Source organism: Numida meleagris, chromosome 18 (assembly GCF_002078875.1).
Source record: "Numida meleagris isolate 19003 breed g44 Domestic line chromosome 18, NumMel1.0, whole genome shotgun sequence".
Lineage (NCBI taxonomy): Eukaryota > Metazoa > Chordata > Aves > Galliformes > Numididae > Numida > Numida meleagris.
This window is the reverse complement of record NC_034426.1, coordinates 8,967,466-8,982,658: the sequence shown is the minus strand read 5'-3', so window position 1 is coordinate 8,982,658 and position 15,193 is coordinate 8,967,466. Positions and strand designations below refer to the sequence as shown.

Sequence of the window (15,193 nt, the reverse complement as noted above, 5' to 3'; positions counted from 1 at the left end):
GAGCTGTGAGAGTGTGGCCAATCAGGCTGCAGTGCCAGGTCAGCAGCGCCATGTGTGCAGTGCTGCATTGGCAGCACCAGGTTGGTAGTGCCATGTCAGCAGCGCCATGTTGGCAGCATCGGGTCAGCAGCATCGTGCTGGCAACACTAGGTTGGCAAAGCCACGTCAGCAGCACCAGGTCAGTAGCGCCGTGTCGGCAGCGCCATGTTGGCAGGCCTCTCCCGCTTCCAGCGCCATCCCCATCCGCTCTCCCCGCCGCTGACTTTTCTTTCGCATCGATTCCTCTTACTCATAAACTTTACATCCAAGAACAACAGTGAGGAATGCCAGAAGCCTGATCATCTAACATGCTTTAATATCTAAATCTATTCTTCAGTATCATTCTTATTTACATCGTTTTTCTGTCTCAAAAAAAAAAAAAAAAAAGAAGGGAGGAAAAAAAAAATTTTCTTTTACTTCCACATTAGGAGGTGAGTTGCCATACACCCTCTGGAATTATTTTTTTGCTTTTGATCTTTATTTATTTGTTTAATTTTGGTTGATGTCCCCCCAGCATGGTTTTGGAGATGAAGGTAGGTCTTCAATCTCCAAATCTAAAGAAAAACAAATTAAATAAAACAACACTTTCCTTGGTCATACCTAAAAAAATTAACCCAAACTGTTCCATTCCATTCCATTAAAAAAAAAAAAATCAACTATTGAGCTATTTCTATAGCTTACCAATTTAAAAGGGCAGGTTTTTTTTCCAAAGTATCAAATGGATCCAAAACGATTTTACTAGACATGATTGAAGTTATTTGCTGTCAACATTTTAATATCAATATTACCACAATGTGTAGTCTCAAACTAGTTCCTTTGTAGTTTGCATGGGATGTGAATGCTGTCTCGGCGTGCCCAGACCTAGAGAACTTGTTACTACTGCATGAGCATCAAGTCAGATGTTGAAAAATATCTATTATATTTTGTGATAATTTGGTAAAAATGAGCACCTACAGTCTCTGGTTGCAGTAGTGTGTTGAATGATTGTTCTTTTTTTTTTATATATATTCATATATATATTTTGGAGCTCTAAGCTTCGTAGTAGTACGGGCTGACTATTATTCAGTACTTGCTCTCCTATCGCATGGCCTTGGTTAAGTGTTAGAAGTTGGGCCTAGGCTGTTTATTCTGGTGTTTGGCTTTGTAATAACGGTGCATGCCCGGCGTCTGGCCTCATACCCAGCTTTATTCTCTGCACACCAGTCTTGAATAGCTACAGTGCTCAACCGAATTTTGGCGCACCCGCTTCCCCGGCAGGCTCCAACCCAGCCCGGCCCGGAGGCTTCCCTGGGGCCAACAGCCCTGGGCCCGTCGCAGACCTCTACGGCACGGCCAGCCAGGACTCCGGCGTCGGCAACTACATAAGCGCTGCCAGCCCACAGCCGGGCTCCGGCTTCAGCCACGGGATCGCCGTAAGTACCGCGTGCCGGGAGGGGCATTATTTAGTGACACGAAGGGGGGTTGTATTTCTTTCGATTACTATATGATGGAGCGGGTCGTGCTCAGCTCCCGTAGCTTCCAGTGCTGTGCCTAACTCTCTGCGGTTGCTGACAGGCTTCTTGCAGCGCTGCACTCTGTTGTCCCAGAGCTGCTGGAGTTACAATGCAGACTGGAAACACTTGTCTGAGCCTTATGCTGCACAGACGTGGTGTATTTGGAAAGGCCCTATTTAACAATTACAAGCTTCTGCTTGTCTAGATTGTCTTTCCATCAGTTGAACTGCCCATTGAGGCTGATGTGCCGCTTGCAGGCAGAGTGCCCAGCCTCTCCTCCCACCCAGAGGAGGAGAAGGGTTCCCTGGGACACCAGGCTGTGGCATGGTACCATCCGGGCTCAGAGCTCCCAGCCACTGCCCTGTCTGTGTCAGTGTGCAGCGAAGGATGTGGGCATGGGAGGTGGGTGCTGGCTCACCTGGGCACCTTCGGGCGGCTTGCGGGATCGCTAACGGTCCTTAAAACGTGCAGGTCACAAGTAAGTCACTTGCGTTGTGTTGTCAAGTCATTGGAAACGTATTTCTGTCATGCTGCATGGTTCTGCAGGCTCACTAATTACGGGCAATGGAAATTTGCTTAACAAAGCTGCATGCTGTTTTTCAGATTGCACTGTTTTACCTGTGTGTGTTAGCATGAATGTGGTTGAACCATTTTAGTGGCTGTCAGTCTCCAAAACAGAAAACCAGCAAGCTACACTCTTTTTCCTTTTTCCATAAAATGCTGAGAAATCTTTTCCTCTCGTAAAATAAACATGTCAAAATACAGAGAACTCCCCTGAGATTCTTCAAGCTAAAATGAGAATTTTGTTTTTTGACCAAATTGGATGAGCTGGGGGAGTGGGAGCATAGTGCAGACAAAGTTCCTGAAATGGTGTTTTTCTTGCACAAACAACCTGTACCCAAAGAGACAGAGCAGCTGCTGCCCTCCACATGAGCCCTCATGCTCCGCATTCCGCCCTGGTCCTGCCACGCAAAGGACACGGCAGCATCTTCAGATCAATTCGAGTACAAAATGCGGAATATGATTATTCTGCTAAGAAAGAGCTGCACCAATTTGGACTGTCTCTTCTAAGACCCCTATTTCCATTTTCCACCTGAAGAAGACTTCTTTGTTCTGGAAAACCTGGGCGGTTTAACCTTGGTGACATCCCAGTCTTTCAAGTAATGAGATGCACGCTACAGGCCGTGCTGTTGTGATTTGTCTGCACTAAGACTTCTTCAGAGACTGATTTTGTATTGGACTTGCAGATTGGCAGCCTCTTAGTTAAGGGGATACTCTTCATACTGGGTATCCCCCAGTAACTGCAAAGACTCCAGTAGCCCTTTTTACCTATAGATTTAACACACTCCATTTACTAACCCTGGTTTAAAAACAAAAAAGGGAAAACGCAGAGTTTATTTTTGTAACTGGGGGAACGAGAAGGCAATGGTCTCAGAAAGGTCCCCCTAGAGTTCAGCACACGGAGTCATTAGTGACCAGAACAGCTTTTGGAAATACATATTCCGTATTCATGCTGGCAACACAGTCTTTCAAGTCCTTTGATAATTTCTTGCCAAAAATTAATAATCATCTGTTCCCATGTATAGAGCACTGATGAACTTAACAATTGTACAATTTTAGGGACCTTTGATTGCAACGGCTTTTACAAATGGATACCATTGAAACGTTACACATGGTTGGTTGCCATCTCACTTGGAGGTATTACAGTATATACCATTTGTACTTCGTGCTAAACTACCATTTCCCTTATATTTACTTTAAGTGAACAATTTTTTTTTATCTTCACTCTGTCTTTCCTTGGCCTTTAATCATTCCTGTCTGTGATTTATTTCATTTAAATCTGTTTCATGGGTTGGAAACTGGAAGGCAGATCGGGAGCTTGAGCCCAGTCACTGTGTAACGGCACTTAGCACGGTAACGTGGAGGCTTCAAAACCCCGCAGAAATAAACGGCGATCCCAAAACCCCGCTGGGGGAACAGCCAAGTGCCGGGTGCCCGCATCGTCGTTGGGGGTAGAGATTCACTATGAATGCACCCAGCTAAAAACAGATGAGCTCCACTGCTTTATTACAGAGAAACCATCATACTTAATCAAGGGCTGTACCAAATATTACAGCTAGAAGATAACGTTGTAACTAGTAACCATAGAGCAATTATCAAGATTAAAAAAAAATTAAAGCTAAGCAAATTAAATTAAAGACACTACCTAAGTAATGCATCCTTGGATCGCTGCCAGTTTCCTACCCTTTGAACTAAGCTCAAGTTAATTAAATGTTTAAATTTTTTTGTTATTTTTTGGCCTTTGGCATATCCATCTTCGCAAACAAATATTCTTACACTGAGAATAGCGTAGATGAGAAAAGTCAGTCAATGAAAACTTGTGCCCATTGAGCACACGGGTTCGCCATGAGGGCTTGTGCTCCAGGCACACAGATGCGATGTGACAGCCTTTATTTATTCCTTAGCCCGGCACTGTCTGATCGCAGTGTGTGAGTCAGGACTGCAGGCAGTCAGGGGGACGGGGCCTGTGGAACACATTCAGGGGCTTTAAATTGCAGAAAGACAGATGGATAGGTAAATACTGGTGAATAAGGGGAGTTGCTATTTGTTCTTCATTTTCCTATATACACAAGATTATCTGAAATTCTTTAATGGATTGATGCGGTCCACCACGCGCTATTGGTGTGGGAGAGAAAAGACGTGCCCACGCGCTCCTGCTTTACTCCCTGTTAGTGTCTGCACGTATCCGTGTGCGTTCTCAGGTCCATTTGTCAGAATCCTTGGTGTTTTCTGGGCCGCCAGCCTGAGTAACAGCGAGGCAGCGTGCAGCGCACGCGGGAGGTTTGAGCAGAACATCGTAATTCAAACTAATAATGCTGCAGTGAGGGCAGTGCTCATCAGATTAATATATTGTAATCATTTTACACTTACCACAGCACATCAAACTATAACCATCATTTACTGGCCAGTATTAAAACTCAAGCCATTAATGACTTAAAAACAGAAAGTGCTTTTACTGTTGCTCGTTACTAATGAAAATAGATCTTGAGGAGGAAATGAGCCTTGTTATTAACTCTTCCAGGACCACCGGGTCTGAAGATCCCAGGCCGCATGTCCCTGGTGCTGTGTGGCGCTTGGGGCAGTGGGGGTGGCCCAGGGATGGGGCTGGGGGCCACGTGCAGCCCCCGCTGCTCATTTCCCTCATGGCTGCACGCAGCGTTCAGTGCAGGCAGGACCCAGAGCACGGGGCATTGCAGCTCCCTTAGAACGTAACTGCTGAGCGCGGCAGCGTGCCCGGCTGGGCGTTGTTCCCTTTGGGACAAGCTGGCCATCATCACAGTGCAGAAGGCGCGATCTGCTTCCACAGCCCCCGCTGACCCTGCCCCCGTGCCCGGTGTGCTCCTCTCCTTGCAGAGTCTCTCTGGATGTCCGGGCAAGACGGGGCGAAGTTTCTGAGCGGTCCCAAGGTGAGGTGACATCATCAGACTTGAGCACTACATCTTCACCAACAGCAAACGGACTGGAGGTGGCACTCGACGGACTTGGGCTGTTTAAAATCTCTCTCATCATCTCATGAATCTGCTGTACTATAAAAACAACAGCTTTTAAAAGTATGTATATAAAATCCATTTCTTGTTCGTTTTATTTTCTCAATGGGTTCCCCCCTCCCCTTTTTAAACCTACTCAACCCACATTTTTTGGTAGCGTTTTGACATAGTCTCGTAGCCACGTAGACCTAATTCTTTGTGTATCTCTTAGGAGCCTAACCATAGCCTAGCTGTTTATATTAAGGTTTTCTTTCGTTTCCTTTCCCCCCGTGTCCCCCCGGTCTCTGTAGTCGCTGTTGCTCGCAGGACGTGGGGCCGCGGCTCCGCAGCCCGGGGCTCACGGGTCGGTCCCCGCTCCTTTTGTTCGTGCCGTCTTCGTTCACCCGATTCTATCTATTTTCGGCAATAAGGCAAGGACGACAGACTTTTGCGCGTCCTTTTTCTATAAGTGCTTTTTTTTGTTGAAAGAGGTGATATAAGGTTTTTTGAAATCGTGACTTCTGAAAAAAAAAAAAACCGAAAAAAAAAAAAAAAAAAACCAAACACTGTAAATACAATTCCATTAAGTACATATAAACTATCGAGAAAGAGAAATACAAACTATTTTTGTGATGGAGTCAGTCTAAGGCAGTTTCTCTATTAAAAACGGAAGACGAAGCGCAGGTCTGACCTGGAGACCAACCGCCCGCGTGGCACGGCGCTGCCGCTCCGTTGGCTGCCACGCCGCGCCCTGGCTGTTACTCGTACGTGCACAGCTTCCCCCGTGACGGTCTCGTTGTCTTTTTAATTTAAAAACTGCTTTTCCCAAGACTGAACAAGAAGCTCCGGTTTTCCTATTTATCGCATTTAAGGTTCGAAGCACACCTGCTCTGCGCTGCTGCTTCCGATGCAGGCGGAGCGGCGCAGCGCTCGCATGGGTACCTTTGTTCTCCATCACTTTCTGTATGATTCACAAATTAGGAAAGCGACTTTGGTTTGTCTGGTTTTTTTTTTTGGGAATACCTCAGTGCTACAAGTTTCACCCTAGAAGCAACGGAAGATTTTAATTTATTGTAGTTGTAAACAGAATTTAAAAAAAAAAAAGAAAAAAAATAAAGTATAAAACATCATTGCACTGTGACTGGTAGGGGAAAAACTGACAGTTTCCTATTTGCACATGTTTAATATTTGGCTGTTATATATATGGTCCTCTGTTGGGGGAGGAAACTTATGAAGGATATTTTTTAATTTAATTTTTTTAATATTGGTAAATAGGCCTGCAACAGCAAATAGAAGTACAACACGGTAGGTGGCATTAAGAACATACTGTAGCGTGGATATATTTCTTCTTTTTTTAACATAATATTGACGAGTTTTATTAATATTTTTTTAAATTGTTACGTTTATAAATTTGGTACTTTAGGTACAGCCAGTATAAGACACTGAATGCGACATTTGTTAAAAAGAGCTGCTGCACTCCTATTTTTGTAAATTTTACTAACGAGTAGAATAACGTAGACGTTCAGTAGACAAGGTAGAGCGAGGCACCTGTAACGGAAGCAAGGCACCGTACTGCCAACCAGAAGGAGAAAACCTTGGTTTTTTTCTTATTTTTGAGAACAGAATCATGCTTTTTTGTGTAATATTTTAGGTTGGTTTTTTCTTTTTCTTATTTCTGAACAACCAGGTTTAAGCAAAATGCTGGACGCTTTTTAAATACTGAGACTTGATCAAGAAATAATACCGTGAATAAAACCATTCTTTAAAAAACAAAAACGAAAAAAAAAAAAAGCAACAAACCAAATTCCCTGAGGTTCAGTGTATGATCAGGGGATTTTTTATGGCTATTTTGTCAATGTTGATGATGTACTGTACTACCAGTTGGTTTTCCTCTCCATTCCCTGTCACCTCATAGAATATTCTTTGTTGATCATTGTTGTATGTTAATAGTGTATAAAATGGCTATCTTGTAAGAGTGCTGTCCTGATGCTAGTGTAGTGAATCTTCCCCCTTCTCTCTTCCTCTTCTAGTACATATTGGTAGGTGTATCGTAATTAAGGTTAAAAATTTAGATGTAGTTATTCAGATTTAGGACCAGTAAGGATAGAACTTTCTCTTATTTAAGAAAAAAAAATTGCTAATAATTTTGGGAAGGTTTTCCTCGTTTGTTTTTTTTTCTTCCTTTCCTCTTTTATTATTTTTCTTTTTGTTGTTGTTGTTCTTTTCTTTTGCTGATCTGATGCGGTTTCAACTAACCAAAGGTCTCACGATGTTAAAAATGCTGGCGAACTCTTACGGCATTTTGTAGATCCCCACCCTTTGAGAGGGGATGTGCCATACTACCTTAAATGCTAACGCTAGATATGCAAAACTGGATTTTTTTAATTTATTTTTTAAAAGAGGGAGGCACGGTATATTAAAACGATTTTACTAAGAGAAAAAAAAAATATTTTTTTAAGAATGCTCAGAAGAAATTGCTAATCTGTGTGAATATGTTTTAGATGTTTATATACCTTTTGAGAAGTCCCAGTGGCCCATAGCACAAATGTCGTGGAACCCGGTACGTCTCGATGTGGCTGCCTAGGCTGAGGGTCCGTTAGTCCCCCGCTCATCCCGGAGTCCATTTCCAGGGGGTTGTGTTTGTTCGTGCACTCGCTCGGGGCTTCTCTGTCCCTTCCCGGCGCAGCGCTCCTTGCTCTCAGCCCAGCGCTGTGGTCTGACAGCCGCCGCCTGCTCCCCAGCTCCCGTGGGGCGGCCATGGGCCGGGGCTGGGCCCGCCCGGAGCTGCAGAACCCCGAGAGCTCAGTTACCCTCCCCCACTAAAACACAAAAAGTCGTTTGTGATGGGCTTGATTAAAACGAGGCCCGATCTGTCCCTTTTTTCGTTTCTTACACTCATCGGTGTTCATTCTAAGTTGAATTTGTAGCTTGGACTTTAAGGTAGCATGGCTCTCTTGCTGTATTTTCTTTTTCCATTGTACAGCAGCATTCATTCAGCTGGTGAATGTCACGCATCTTGCTAGAGTAGTCAACCATTGGGTAGCTGTCGGTATATGACCTGAAAGGTGTTCGCGTTTCTTTTCCCCCTCCCCACTCCGAAACCTCCGACGCTGTTTCCATCGTGAGTGTGAATGAGGGCTAGTGCCTGCACCACCGCTCCCGTCCCGCTCTGCCACACGCTCAGCGCAACGTCATCCAGAATAAAGCAATATCGCTTCCTGCATTTCTCTGAAGGCCAGCCATGGTTATGTATGATATTGCATATGAAACTGTTTACAAAAACAAAACACTAACTCATAGCTGTCTTTTACGCTATGGAAATGTCTCTTGGGTGGAATTTTTTGAATTCTGTTGTTTTTCTTTTAGCGTTTGTTTTGGTTTGTTTTTTAAGCGAAGTAGTTCCAACAGAAAACTGAGGGTAGTTCAGTGTAAGAGACGGGATGCATCGAAGACACCGCAGGCCCGGGGTCTGCGCGTACACTGTAGAGTTTCATACGTACAGAATCGAAGTCAAACCCATCTCTGTGTGTGAACACTACGTGAGGAGATTCTGTAAGCTAAGCAATACTTTAATACTGTAATAAAATTACCAAAAAAAATAATAAAAAAAAAGTAGTTTGAGAGAGTAAATCTGCGCACCGCGGTGCTGTTACAGCCGAGCCGAGCGGGTCCCTGGACAGCATCCCTGGGCTCAGCGTGCCGCCGCGCGGGGCAGCAGGCCGCGCTGTGCTGGACAGGCCGCGCTGTGCTGGACAGGCCGAGCGCCGCCGGGGCCGTGTGTCGTGCTGACCGTAGTGGGTAGCAAACTTTCGTCGTTCTCTGTCGTGCGAGGTCCGAACTCCATCAGTACTAGAGTGCGAGTCGAAGCATTTCAGGTGGTCATAAATGTACCTAAATATACTATGGCACAGTGGCAAGCCTAGCCCTTCCTTTTATACTTTAGTATGAACTGATGAGAACTTTGGTAGTGACTTTTTTTTTATATATATACATATATATATGTATCTATATATATCAAGCATCTTTCAGGTCTCTGTGTATGGCTTTCTGAAGCCCTGTTGTAAAATACTATGTGGATGGGGGTCTCTCACATCACAGATGTGGAAAGTATAATTTTATATTTGTATTTTCAAATAAATAAGTTTGTGAAAGGTTTCCATCCTCTACTGTGGTCCAGAAATCAATGTGTTTGTCTGACAAAAAATACAATAAACTGTTTTGAACAGATCTCCGCGTCCCTGTCATTTGGGGCTGGCGCCGGGTGGGGGGAGCGCTCGGACCTCAGCCAGGAGTGAAGGAGCGCGGGCTGGAGAGCAGCGGGGTGGGGGCAGGCCAGGATGAGCAGCGCCTTCACCCCATCAATAGCAAATGCCGGGGAACCGTGAGCGCAGGACACGGGGGGTGTGCGCTGCGGAATGCCCCGAGGCCCGCTCCCTCTGCACTACGGTGTTAGCGGGGCTCTCTGTCAAAATGTAAATTTTTATACCAACGACAAAATAAAAATAAGATTTTGTGTTCGCCTCCCAGCTGCTTACATCAAATTGCAGCCAAAGGCGGAGTTGTAAAATAAGCAAAATTTTCCCTTCCCTGTCAAATTAGTGCCCCGATAAAGAGAGCAAGGGACATAAACATGATTTGTGTCCCTCTCCTCCTGGCATAAAGCGTTTATGGCTGAGCCTCAGTGCGGAGTCTGTGAGTCAGCCGGGCTCCATGCTCTCAGTGTCCCTGTCCCCCCGCTGCCTGGCCACGGGGACCCTGGAGCTGGGACCCTCGGGAGATGGGATCCTGGATTTGGGACCCCCGCCACCGCCGCTCCCTGCAGGCTGCAGCTCAGCAGCAGCAGCCAATCCAGCACTTATTAATTATGAGCTTAAGCACTTCCCTTCATGGCTATTTACAAGGGCCGCCTCGTTATTAATAAGGAATAACACAATGGGGAGGTTGTAAAGCCCATTTGTTCCGCGGGGCAGCCGGGCGCACTGGGGCTGTGACTGCGCTTCCACAGACAAACCCCCAAGTCCCCCCAGCATTGCACTACTAGTACCCCCCCCAGCTGCATTACGTACAGTAAGACACGAGCAGTTAATTGCGAGCGTGTCGGGGTTGGACCTGAGCTGGGGAATGGAGGAGCCAACATCCAGGAGGCAGAGCGGGGGGTGGCGGTGGCCATCCCATGTCCCATCACCAGCGGGCACTAATTGCTGTGACATATTGGCTGGCACTCGCCTGGGGAGCGGGTGAGAGGAGCCTGCGTGTCGCTCCCGCTCAGTAATAATTACTGATTAAAAACGAGTTAAAAAGGCAATAAAGATGGAGACGTGCATTAACCGAGTGACCCCCACCTCGGAGGGATCTCAGAGAGATGGCACTGCCATGTCATCACTTCAGGCATCACACAAAGGGCGGCTCAGATCCCCCCATGTCTGCGGTGCAGCTGTGCCATGGCTCCCCAAGCTCCCACAGCCCCATCCCCAGCTCCAGGGGCAGAGCGGCTCCGGATGGGACTGGAGAAGTGTTCTGCTTGGGAGCAGCGTGGTAAGGGCTCTGTTTTCCAAAAGGAGTCTGAATAAAAGTGTTTTTCCTTTCCAGTTACTGCACTTCACTCGCAGCTCCTGACAGCTTTGAAAATGGCTCCAATTGAAATCATCATTTCATATTGATTTTGGGCTTTTTCTTCCCTCCCCTGACAGCGATGCACCGAAGGTGTTTTCGAGTGTTACTGAAATAGAAAGCTGCACTTCCCCCGGCGTGGCCGTTCTGGCCATCGGCGCCAGGTTCTCTCCCCAGCTGTTCCAGGTGTCCCCATGCACAGGGGGCAGCGCCCAGGGCCCAGTGCTGCTCCACGGGCCCCATCCCAACCCTCCTCTCCCAAATGCAGAGGCTCCTGATATACAACATAAACACCAGCAAGAATAACAAGCACGAGAAAGCATGAATCTATCTCTGTCTTTTTGTGCCTTGGGTGCGTTTGAGACACTAATAGAAACGCTTAGGACTTGCACAGGGCTTTGCATCATCAAAGCCGGGCAGAGTTTTTGTTCCTCCTCTGCCCTTTTCATCCAGAGATCCAAAGCGCTTGCTCCCATTATCTCACCACCTTTTATAGTTGGGGAATACCTCTTCTATCACGAAAGAGCAAACCCGGATGGGGCTGTGGGTGCACACCAGGGCTGTGCTTGCCCTGTTCCGTCCCCTGCAGCCCCACTGACTTGGACCCCCCCCACTCGGTTCCGCTAACGCTGGGGCTCTCGGACCCCAGCACTGTCAGTAGTGACAATAGTGACACTGTGCAAATGTGCCCTCTGCTCCCTCTGCCACATTGACCTGCGGACGGCAGCACCGGGAATGTCTCGGGCAGAGGAAGGTCAGCAGTGCAGCCTGGAGCGCAGCGCCCATCTCTGCCCTCCTCACATCCCTCTGTGCGCCGCAGTTCGCATCAATCACAATAAAACACGGTCCCAAATGCTGCCCTTGGGGAGCACGGAGATGAAGGCATTCCACTCGGAGCCTCCGGAGCCGGCACTAACAATGCTGAGCCATTAGCAATCAGCATATCGGCGCGGCATTGCGGCCGCTTCATAGAAAATCAAGAGGCAAAATAATTGAGTCAATAGCGATACGCAAGGATTGCTCCTTCAGCCCCATTCTTCAGCTAACAATTCTTCAGCAGGGCTGAACATTCAAAAGCTCGGGGAATCAAAAAAGAATTGATTTGATTCAGAGCTGCAGCCCGGGCTGTATTTAACACATTTTTGCTTGCTCCACATAGAATAGAAGGGCTGCCTTTTGGCAGCGAGGGAGCCAAGGGCAGAGCCGGGACCGACAGCAGCAGCAGCACCCATCGCATGCTGGGTCCGCTCCGCTCCCACGCACTGGGGTGGAGGGCAGCGGCTAAGGGCGATGCGTTCCCAGAACACCTCCAAGGAAGGCAGGGTCAGAACATGTATGCAGGGAAGGGAAGCGCGCTCAGCCCATCCCAGCGAAGCACAGTTCTCTGTCCACCGCACAGCGCTGCGTGCATCCATCGCCCCGCAGAGCGCCGGCACCTTTAAGGCATAGTGCTCCTAACGAGGTCCCTGTGCTCTCTGCTGACACAGCGGGCACATTCAGCCCCGCCACTGAGGCAGCTGATGGGACGTGTTGACGAGCAAGTCATGTTGCTATAATAAGAAGTGTTTATATGAATAATAAGGTCAGGAGTTAAGTAGTTGGTATTCCACTCGTATGAAGCGGTTTGCACAGTGTCACTAATAATTAAAGGGGCTTTTGGACTAATCTAGTTGCTCTTCCTCAATGTACTCTACTCTGTTCAAGAAACTCATCAAAGCAGCAAAGTGATCTTCGAGGTTATTAATCTCCTTTGCTCCACAGCTGGAGCAAATTTATTTGCTTGAATTAGCATGTAATAAACTTATAATAAAGCTGCCATATCCCTCACTTTAGAGATAAAGTTTGTGTAATGAGTAGTTAAATCTAGGTAATGTAGCAGTAGCCTTCAGGTTCAAAGATCGGGGGGAAAAAAGCAACAAAACCCACAGTGCTGTTAGCTCTGGTGGCTCCTTCCAGGAGATGGGTGATGGGACACGAGTGGTGGGTGATGGGACATGGGCAATGGGTGGCAGGATATGGGTGCTGTGTCATGGGCGCTGGGCACCACGTAATGGACAATGGATGGTGAGCAGCGGTGGGACACGGGCAACCTGCAGCAGGAGGCGGGCAATGGGCTGGCACCTGCAGGGAGCACGAGGCCAAGATCTGTGCACGGGGCTGGGCTCAGCACAGGGTGCCTAAGTGAGGGGAATTAATTTGCTTCAGCTCACCCTTTACCATTTGCAGTTTCTCTCCAACAATAAATCCTTGCCTTTTCTCTCTGCCTAACACATCTCCCAGCAGCGGGGAGTGTCCCTTGCAGACTGATGTGGGGAAAGTTCAGCGGCTCGGGGGGGCTCACCCCCGCCCTCCCCCTTCGCAGCCCATTATTCACAGAGCCGGAGAAGTAAATAATTTTTCTCTCTCCATTTCAGCTCTTTTCTGTTGCTTCTGGAGCTGCTCGGTGCTGCAGAAGGGCCTGGGCATTAGCCAGAGGTGTCAGAGGTGTTAGACAAGGTATTAAGGAGGTGTCAATGGTGAAATAGCTGGGATTACAGTAAAGTCTAAATAAGGTGTAAAATAAAACCAGAGGTGATAAAGTCATTGATAAGAAAAGCTGGAGAAAAATAGGAGTGCAATTATTTTTCATCCCAGTTGTTCACTCTCGCAGTGCATTATCCGCGGCTTTGCAAAGCCTTAAGTGAGATCAGTTCTGGCTGCAGCTCAGCGCCCGCAGAGCGGCCGGCACAGCCCCTCCCGACCGGGGCACCTCTATCCACAGCTGTACCACAAAGCAGCGTTCCTGCATCTGTTCACGGGCACACGACACAAGCCCCAGTGCCCCCTCAGTGCCACGCACCTCCAGCGGGCACGGATCTGACCCGACACATGAGCACGGCCAAGGACCTGCACCCAGCAGCAATGTTGGCTCCACACAATGAACCCTGCCGTGCAATGCAAATTACTGCAGAAAGGGGAAAGATGTCTTAAGAAGCGACGTGCTGAGCAACAAAAATTATTCAGTTACTGCTTGCAAAGTGCAATTATGTCATTTCCATGCCAGCTCAGGGACCCAGCAGCCCCTGTCCCTTGCTGCCGTGTGCAGCACCGCAGTGCCCAGTGTCCACAGAGTCCTACAATCATTAAGTTTAAAGAAGACCACTAAGATCATCAAGTCCAACCATTGACCCATCACCACCGTGCCAAGACCCCGCTGGCACTGGGGGCCTGGAAACCCTTGGGCTCACGGGCACCAGACTTCTTCCTGGAGAACTCCAGAGGAATAGTTATGGCAAGGAGGGGGGGGAAAAAAAGGAAAAAAAAAAAAACATGATCATCTGCAATTCTTTTGCTGGCATGAAGTGTTATTAACTGATTGGGTTTCATCACATCTCACTTTGCTGCCGCTCCAGCTGATTGCCCTGGATTTGCATTTCCCTTGGACGAGCGCTGTGTGCCCACGCACTGTGGGCAGTGCTCCGGTGGGGGGGGGATTCCACGTGCCCAGGGGCAGCTGGGGCACAGCACGCGGCCATGCTGCATCCCAACACACAGCTGGGCAGCTTCATCAGCTCTGATGGGATGAGAGGTGACGGCCTCACAGGGTACCAGGGAGGGGCAGGTGGAGAACAGGAAAGAGCAGTCAGGGATGGGAACTGCCCAGGGAGTGGGGGTGTCCACGTGCCCAGAGGTGTTCCAGATCTGTGGGGATGTGGCACTGAGTGACAGGGTCAGGGGGCACGGGTTGAGGACCTTGGGGGGGGGTCTTTTCCAAGCTGTTCTCTAAAGTGGCACAGAGCTCCCAGGCGGGTGGTAGCAGTGAAGGTGCTTTGCAAAGCGAAGGCGCGCAGGCAGCAGATGGACGCAGCCGAGTGCAGCCCACGCGAGCACCAGGTCCATGAGCCTGGCGGCCATTCCCCGCTTCTAATGTTCATTAATAACGCCGCCGCTCTGAAACCATTTCCACCTCTGCAGCTTTGCAGTGCACACCGCGTCCTGCTGCTATTTCAATCGTATGGAATAAGCAGCGAGGGAGTGAGACGTCAGAAGGCGCAGAGACCCAGAGCCTGGCGCTGTCTAGGGCAGGGAGCTGCAGCGAGCTGCTGGGCCCTCACCCCAACAGCGATGGTTTCAGTGTCGCATTTCCACTTTATTTTGGTAAATATAAAAACATTCATATGTATGAACAGCTCTGTCACTACCATATGTTGCACTTCTTCTCCATATAGGAAACAAGCTGTTGTCAAGCTTTTTAATTATACAAAATTGAGCAAAGTCTTAGCAGAACAATCAGATAAAGGGGAGGTGGGGATGTGTTTTCTCCCCATAACGCAGTGGTGAGGGTTTCCTTCCCCACTACATGGACCAGGCTGGGGCCATTCAGAGAAGCCCCGTGGGCACTGCCTGGTGCAGAGCTGAACTCAGCAGCAGCGGCGCTGGGGCTGCACCTTCACCTCTGACTGCAGAGCCCAGCTGCAGCGGAGCGAGGCAGATTTGGGGTTTGGAGCTTCCATCAGAATCACAGAATCAAGGTCGGACAAGACT

At 48.2% G+C, this 15,193-nt stretch overlaps 1 protein-coding gene across 1 annotated transcript in view; it reads left to right on the top strand.

Moving 5' to 3' along the window:
* Window positions 1-9,286, top strand: part of MSI2 (musashi RNA binding protein 2) — a 192,087-nt gene extending 182,801 nt beyond the window's left edge. The window contains exons 10-12 of the mRNA XM_021416113.1: window positions 1,297-1,451; window positions 3,153-3,230; window positions 4,947-9,286. Coding sequence (XP_021271788.1) covers window positions 1,297-1,451; window positions 3,153-3,194 — 197 coding nt within the window. The 3' untranslated portion in view covers window positions 3,195-3,230; window positions 4,947-9,286. The remainder of the gene's footprint in view (window positions 1-1,296; window positions 1,452-3,152; window positions 3,231-4,946) is intronic.